General features: G+C 49.4%; 1 protein-coding gene across 1 annotated transcript; it reads right to left on the bottom strand.

Moving 5' to 3' along the window:
• Window positions 1-5,752: 5,752 nt before the first annotated feature.
• On the bottom strand, window positions 5,753-7,656 carry LOC109740821 (indole-2-monooxygenase). Its single transcript, XM_020299866.3, has 2 exons — window positions 6,604-7,656; window positions 5,753-6,508 (listed from the first exon to the last, which is right to left on the bottom strand). Exons 1-2 carry the CDS (start codon window positions 7,573-7,575, stop codon window positions 5,882-5,884), a joined length of 1,599 nt encoding a protein of 532 aa, XP_020155455.2. The 5' UTR covers window positions 7,576-7,656; the 3' UTR covers window positions 5,753-5,881.
• Between the last annotated feature and the right edge of the window lie 994 nt (window positions 7,657-8,650).

Here is an 8,650-nt window from a genome sequence, read left to right as displayed (position 1 = left end):
GATCTACATGTGAAGCGGAGTACATGGCAGCCTCAGAGGCAGCGCAAGAAGCAATCTGGATGAAGGAGTTCATTACCGACCTAGGGGTGATTCCCAATGCGTCGGGCCCGATGACTCTCTTCTGTGACAACACTGGAGCTATTGCCCTTGCCAAGGAGCCCAGGTTTCACAGAAAGACCAGGCATATCAAGCGTCGCTTCAACTCCATTCGTGAAAGTGTTCAAAATGGAGACGTAGATATTTGTAAAGTACATGCGGACCTGAATGTAGCAGATCCGTTGACTAAACCTCTCCCTAGAGCAAAACATGATCAACACCAGAACTCTATGGGTGTTCGATTCATCACAATGTAACTAGATTATTGACTCTAGTGCAAGTGGGAGACTGTTGGAAATATGCCCTAGAGGCAATAATAAATGGTTATTATTATATTTCCTTGTTCATGATAATTGTCTATTGTTCATGCTATAATTGTGTTATCCGGAAATCGTAATACATGTGTGAATACATAGACCACAATGTGTCCCTAGTGAGCCTCTAGTTTACTAGCTCGTTGATCAACGGATAGTCATGGTTTCTTGACTATGGACATTGGATGTCATTGATAACGGGATCACATCATTAGGAGAATGATGTGATGGACAAGACCCAATCCTAAGCATAGCACAAAGATCGTGTAGTTCGTTTGCTAGAGCTTTTTCAATGTCAAGTATCATTTCCTTAGACCATGAGATCATGCAACTCCCGGATGCCGTAGGAGTGCTTTGGGTGTGCCAAACGTCACAACGTAACTGGGTGACTATAAAGGTGCACTACGGGTATCTCCGAAAGTGTCTGTTGGGTTGGCACGGATCGAGACTGGGATTTGTCACTCCGTATGAAGGAGAGGTATCTCTGGGCCCACTCGATAATGCATCATCATAATGAGCTCAATGTGACTAAGGAGTTAGTCACGGGATCATGCATTACGGTACGAGTAAAGTGACTTGCCGGTAACGAGATTGCACAAGGTATTGGGATACCGCCGATCGAATCTCGGGCAAGTAACGTACCGATTGACAAAGGGAATTGTATACGGGATTGATTGAATCCTCGACATCGTGGTTCATCCGATGAGATCATCGTGGAACATGTGGGAGCCAACATGGGTATCCAGATCCCGTTGTTGGTTATTGACCGGAGAGGCGTCTCGGTCATGTCTGCATGTCTCCCGAACTCGTAGGGTATACACACTTAAGGTTCGGTGACGCTAGGGTTGTAGAGATATTAGTATGCGGAAACCCGAAAGTTGTTCGGAGTCCCGGATGAGATCCTGGACGTCACGAGGAGTTCCGGAATGGTCCGGAGGTGAAGAATTATATATAGGAAGTCCAGTTTCGGTCACCGGGAAAGTTTTGGGGGTTATCGGTATTGTACCGGGACCACCGAAAGGGTCCCGGGGGTCCACCGGGTGGGGCCACCTATCCCGGAGGGCCCCATGGGCTGAAGTGGGAGGTGAACCAGCCCCTGGTGGGCTGGTGCGCCCCCCATGGGCCTCCCCCTGCGCCTAGGGTTGGAAACCCTGGGGGTGGGGGGCGCCCCACCTGACTTGGGGGGGGGGGGGGGGGAAGTTGCCCCCCCTTGGCCGCCGCCGCCCCCATAGATGGGATCCCAGGGCCGGCGCCCCCCCAGGGGGCCTATATAAAGGGGGGGGAGGGAGGGCTGCTGCACCCTCGCCCTTGGCGCCTCCCTCTCCCTCCCGTGCCACCTCTCTCTCCCGCTTGCGCTTGGCGAAGCCCTGCCGGGATCCCCGCTACTTCCACCACCACGCCGTCGTGCTGCTGGATCTCCATCAACCTCTCCTTTCCCCTTGCTGGATCAAGAAGGAGGAGACGTCGCTGCTCCGTACGTGTGTTGAACGCGGAGGTGCCGTCCGTTCGGCACTCGGTCATCGGTGATTTGGATCACGACGAGTACGACTCCATCAACCCCGTTCACTTGAACGCTTCCGCTCGCGATCTACAGGGGTATGTAGATGCACTCCTTTCCTCTCGTTGCTACTAGACTCCATAGATGGATCTTGGTGATGCGTAGAAAATTTTAAAATTCTGCAACGATTCCCAACATATAGTAGTTGGCGATCAACCTTGGTGAGTTTCCATTTGTCGTCCAGGTATCGGCAGTGTTCGAATAAGATATGAACACAATTTGCAAATACAATTTTCCAAGTCTCGTAGTAAATCTTGCCTATATCACTTGAGTTTTAAGTCTCTTTTATAATCAAAGTTATCATATAAATCTTCGTGTTTGTGAAATTTTATCACTTTTTTCGCGGGTAGAAATTTTTATCACGGTGGACATTAAATTTTGGAGTTTTGTATGGCTATCCATGATACAAGATATATTTGTCTGGTAGATGCTTCTAATGTGATCTATCTCATCTCCAACCCGCGAAAACGCAGGTTTCCCCCTCGACCCGACGGTGCCCCGTATTCCAGAAAAGCGGTCGGCGGGAGGGACATTTCAGCCCGCGCCCATTCCCCACCCCCTTCCGTAGCCGCCCGCCATTGGTTCCGCCCGTCCGCCGCTGGCGATTCCGGCCAAATCTGCAGACGGAATCACGCCGCGGGGGCGCCCCTCACCTTGTTCCACCTAGCCGCTTCACTGGGTCCACGGATCCGACGATCAGAGCCGCCCCTTGTCGTCGTCGCTGCCCCGGGATCCACCGCCGCAAAGCCACTGCCCCGAGCCGCCGGTGAGTACTTGTGCTTGTGCTTTGGGATGCGCTATGCATAGTTGGTTCATGCGGCATTCGTATTTATGAATTTAGATGGAATTGAGCCCTTGCGTGAGGTTTTTGCTCGAGGATTCGTCCAATTCGGACGACTCGGATGTTGAGACGCTGCTTGAGAACCATCGGCAGCAGATGTTGGTTATGGCCCTTGCCGTAAAGGAGCACGAAGATGAGAACCAAAAGAGACGGCGTGGATCAACCGACGGCCGTACGTCTTTGCATTCTTCGAAATCGCCATGTCGGGAACCAGATGTTGATGCAAGACTACTTCGCGGACAATCCAACATATCCGCCGCACCTCTTCAGAAGAAGGTACCGAATGCGCCGATCCCTTTTTGTAAAAATAGTGCAAGCTTGCGAGGTCAATTGTCGGTATTTTACTCAAAGAAGAAATGTCGCGGGCTTGAAGGGATTTAGTGCATATCAAAAAATCTTGGTAGCTATGCGGCTAATTGCATAGGACATTCCGGCTGAATATGTCGATGAGTGCCTTCGCATTGGTGAAGATACTACAATTGAGTCAGTGTGTAGGTTTGCCAAAGTGATCATCCGTGTCTTTCATCGTGAATATCTTTGGGCACCCAACGAGGAAGACACAAAAAAGTTGATGGCATCAAGTGAGAGAAGAGGTTGGCCTGGCATGCTAGGAAGCATTGGTTGTATGCATTTGACTTGGAAAAACTGCATGAAGGATGGCAGGGAATGTATTGTGGCAAGTCTCGTGATGCAACAATTGTGCTAGAGGCCGTAGCATCCGAGGATTGATGGATTTGGCATTGCTTTTTTTGGTATGGTGGGTACTCTCAATGATATCAATGTGTCACAACGGTCTCATTTGTTTGCTAGGCTTGCTAGTGGCGATGCTCCTGCTTGCAACTACACTATCAATGAGCATGAATAAACAAAGGGGTACTATCTTGCAGATGGTATCTACCCTTCTTGGTGCACATTTGTCAAAGAGCATCAAAGACCCAAAAACTAGGAAACAATGTGAATTTGCAAGGATACAAGATGCAGTCCGAAAAGATATTGAAAGAGCATTCAGTGTTTTGCAATGTAGGTTTGCCTTTGTTCGTGGTCCTGCTCGTTTTTGGGACAATCGATCCTTGAAAAACATCATGACATGTTGTGTTATTCTTCACATGTGATTCTCAAAGACGAGAGAGGCATGAATTTGAAGTTCTTCTACGACAATGTGGATAGCCGTGTCAAACCAGCTAGAGACCCTAACCGCATTAGAGCATTTCTTCAGACCTACCGGGAGATTGAAAATGCAAACACCCATATTCAGCTTCAGGAGGATCTCATTGAGCACCGTTGGCAAAGGGCTAGGCAGTAACACATTTTATTTTTATATTCATTCCATTTAATTCATGTATGATTTGTATTCGGGACAAGTTTTGTATTGAATTATTTAGTTTGCTTCGCTGATTTCAATAATTATTGTAATTTGGATGATTGTTGTATTGTAATATTGACATTTTATCTTATATTGAATTAATAATTCTGAATATGGGGCATATGTGTCAAATTCAGATAAAAACCCATCTGTTTTGCGGGCAGGCGCGGGCGCCGGCCGAGCAGACCCGTATAGCGGAACTATAAAACAAAATATTCGCGGATATTCCGTTTTACAGTTCCGCTATGCGGGGTTTGCTCGGCCGGCGCCCGCTGTGACGTCCGGATAATTAAGCTACAGTAACACTCTACTAATGATGCCACGTCACCATGATTACTGTCGTTAATCTCGCGTTGATTCAAACCCGATTCAAATTCAAATTTAAAATAAAGTCAAATTATTATTTCTTCAGACGTTACAACAAAAATGTTCCGTGGGTTGCAAATATTCACTAACAATTTTTTATGAAAGAATTAACATTTTTTTAAAATATAAGATTTCCCCTGAATATTAAAACAGTGGACCAACAACACCTTTTATCCCATTTAAATATAAACTCAAACTTAATAAATTATTTTGAACCCAAATTAATTTTTTGTGGCAGTGCAAAATAATGCATAGTAATTATATGGCAAGGTTTTACATTTTACAAAAGTATTTTGATGCAAAAAGAAAGTACAAAACAGTAGCTAAATAATTAAATAGAAAAGGAAATGGAAAAATAGTAGTAAAATGAAAAAGGGACCTAAACTACTGGACCCCTGGCCCATTTAGCAAAAATAGGCCCACCCCACCCCCACTTGTCCTCTTCCTCTCGCTACAGGAGACAAGGGGACCGTGGCGGCCATCTGCCGGCCGTGGTCGTGCGAGGGGATTGACGAGGCTGTGCGAGGGATTGACCAGATAATTTACTACTATACCCTTTCTACACAAAAATAAATCTTTTAATGAATTTCTCAGATCTAATGGTTAGGAGAAATCGGAGCTGGAGTTACATGAAATTACAACTCGTAACTCGCCAATCACCGTAAAACAACTCCTATTAGCCAATTCTGGAAGTTAGAAACACATCAAATATATAGAAAAAAGGGAGTTGTTCAACTAAACATAGTTATAATGGGTCACCAAAATGTCGAAATGAAGACGCATGTTTCGTTGATGAACATACTCTACCACATTAGAAACTTCAGAATGATAATAATGAGGACCCAGTAACCGCTGTGCAAATGAGATCAAAGGAAAGTTACATGGATGTAGGCATAAAGAAAGGTAAACATTTTGACAATACAAATTACAAAAAGACTTAGAGGTGAATAGGGCATGAGTATGTAGTCCTTGTCCTTATTACGAAGGATGAACGAGTCAACGAAGTACAGTTCCACAACCTCTTTGACCTATTCACTCCAGACATTGCCCAAGTTATTAAAGAGATATATATTGAGTACTCCAACCATTTTCCTATCTACAGACGTGCACTTTTTGAGTTGGCAGAGGCCCCATAACCTCATGAGAGCCATAAGACTTTGACCATGTTAAATGTGGCGCCTTCGAAAGTGATGTTGAAAAAACTTCATCCGACGACACTAGACAAAAACCATAGTATTTTGTGACACCTGCATCATACATCTAAATATTACCGGCATACAAAAATAACACTCTTAAGTACTCTGATAGCATCTATACCCATACAAATGCATGGAAACTATATATTATTCATGATTAACATCTCGTGTTGTTGGGACTAGAAATAGCTTCTCCTTCCGGTGTATCGTCATTCCAAACACCTCTGACATATCAAGGTCCTTATGCTGCATTCCACCCAGGAGCTCCCAATCAAAGCAATAGGCAAGGTTGGCGAGCATAATCTCCACGGACGCCATGCCAAAGTTTATCCCGGGACATATCCTTCGCCCGGCTCCAAACGGCAGGATCCCGAAATCCCTCCCCTTGTAATCGGGGGACGCGACGTCCTCGAATCTCTCAGGGATGAACTCCTCCGCATCCTCCCACGACCCAGGGTCTCTGCCGATAGCCCACACATTGATTATGACGCGGGTTTCTGCGGGGACCGTGCAGCCGTTGATGATGCACCTGTCCATGGAGAAGTGCGGGAGGAGGAGGGGCAATGGCGGGTGTAGCCGCAGCGTCTCCTTCAAGACAGCCTTTAGGTAGGGCATGCCGCCCAAGTCGTCCTCCATGACCATTGGTTGGCCCTTGGGTGTCTTGTCCCTCACCTCGGCTTGGAGTTTGGCCATGAGGTGTGGCTTTCGCATGAGCTCCGCCATGGCGAACTCTAGGACTACGTATGACGTGTCTGTCCCAGCTACAAACATGTCCTGCATCCATGGATTCGATCTAATTAAATATATGGTGAACATTAAGAAGTGGTAGATAGTGCAAAGAAATTATCTTGGAATCAAGTATTACGTACCACCAAAATGGCCTTGATATGCTGCCTAGTGAGACCGTACTCGTGTTGACGAGCGAGGAGAACATCCACGAAGTCTGCCTCCTCATCTTCTTCTTGCTGCAGCGATGCAGCTTTGCTGGCATGGTCGTCGATGATCCTGTCGAGCAGCCCGTCCCACCTCTTCCTCAGCCGAGTCATCTTGGGGAACAGCACCCGCGCCAGAGCGTCCACCTTGGCCAGGCTCGGGAAGTAATCCTGCGGGTTGAACCCGCCAAACGCGGCGACGTTGCCGTCGATCACCTCCCGGAACAGCTCGTTCCGCCCTTCCTCCCGGAAGAACTTGCCCGACACGGCGCGGCACGCGATGTCGTTGGTGAAGGTGGCGAGCAGCGTGGACACGTCCACAGCGGCACCGGCGGCCGCGGCGTCGCCGATCTTGGCCATGGCCAGGCGCGCCTCTTCCTCGCGGCCGGCGCGGAGCGAGAGCACCTTCCTGGCGCTGAGCAGGTGCGTGGTGACCAGCCGCCTCAGCTGGCGCCAGAACTCGCCGTAGGGGGCGAAGGCGATGTCGGAGCCGTCGAGGAGCGCGTCGGCGAACGCGTTCTGCGGGCGCGACGCGAAGACGTGGTCGTGCGTGCGCAGGACCGCCTCCGCGGCGCCCGGGGTGGTGACCACGAGGTTGGGCACCTGGCCCAGGTGAAGGAGCAGGAGCCCGCCGTCGCCGTGCTGGGCGGTGAGCGCCGCGAGGGAGACGTGGGGGTCGGTGCCGATGAGGTGGAGGTGGCCGACGAGAGGGAGCTTGGTCGGAGGCGAAGGAAGCGGGCGCTCTTCGGCATGGCCTGCCGGCGCAGCTTGCTCGATGGCCCGTCTCGTTCTTGTTGTTGCCGAGTAGTAGAGGAGGAGGAGAGGGACGAGCAGGAGATAGAGCGATAGTGCTTGTGGAGATGAGAGTGCTGCCACTAGCTGAGCCGCCATGGTGACAAAGATGTGCATGAACTGGTAAAAGTTTGCATTTTATAGCTCGCTGATGGAGAATTAGCGAGTGGAACCAACCAAACCAATATTTCAGGAAAAGAAAAACAATAATTCAGGAAGATGCCTACGAAGAATCATTAGCAAGGAAGCTGATAGCAGCCAGGCAATTTGACTTCCCATTTGGATAAAACAGATAAGGTGACCTGCCATGCAATATTTATGTCAGTGATGACGGGATGTGGTTTGGACTTTGCGGCTTCTCCCTGTCCCAACGATTACTCGCCGGAGCTGGATTTATCGACGTGACTGATGGGCACCGGCGGCGGTACCAGGAGGCAATCTTTTGTTAAAAAACAAAATGTTAGAAAACCTAGGAGTCAACTCGTGTTAGCAGCCCTGTGATATTTATTTATTTATTTTGTGTCTACCCTGTGATATTTTTCTACTCACCACGATCTAAAATATTAGGTACACAAGATGATATCTTGCGTGTTTTTCTTTCTTTAAGGTGAAAGGGAGTTTTATTCCAAAGTTACATTGTAGAGGTGAGAATTCCTCGGTGTATGGAGGCCCTTTGTGTCGCCCGAATAGCCCCTCCGGAACCCTAGCCCCCGTCTCAATCGTTCCCCCCTCGATCCCCATCGTTCCCCTTCCTCTCTGGACCGAATCGAGCTCGTGAGATCCCACAGTGACCGCTGCCCCGTCGTCGTTGTCACGGCCACTGGCGTCTCCGGCGTGCGGGAGGGCATCTAGGAGCTCCACCACCCTCGACTTCCTCCTTTCAGGACGCCTCATCAGTCCGGGGAGCCGCATAGCCGACGCGGTCTTCTTCTTCTTCCTATGACCACCGCATCTTGCCGTCATCCTCGACCTCCTCCGGCTGCCCCGAGTCGCCTCCGACCTCCGCTATGAGGCCGGCCCTGCTCATTTACCCATCTCGTTCATGTTGTTTCCGTCGCCGTAGATGTCATAGCCGCCGCGGTCAACTTCACACTTGTCACGCACCGGCCGCGCCCGAAATCCCCTGCATCGCGCCCGCGGCTGTGTCTCGTGCGCGCCGTCCCTGCGAGCCCCGCGCCGGCCACGCCCCGCG

The sequence above is a fragment of the Aegilops tauschii genome, chromosome 6 (genome assembly GCF_002575655.3).
Source record: "Aegilops tauschii subsp. strangulata cultivar AL8/78 chromosome 6, Aet v6.0, whole genome shotgun sequence".
In the NCBI taxonomy this organism is placed as follows: Eukaryota; Viridiplantae; Streptophyta; class Magnoliopsida; order Poales; family Poaceae; genus Aegilops; species Aegilops tauschii.
This window is presented reverse-complemented; position numbering and strand designations above follow the sequence as displayed.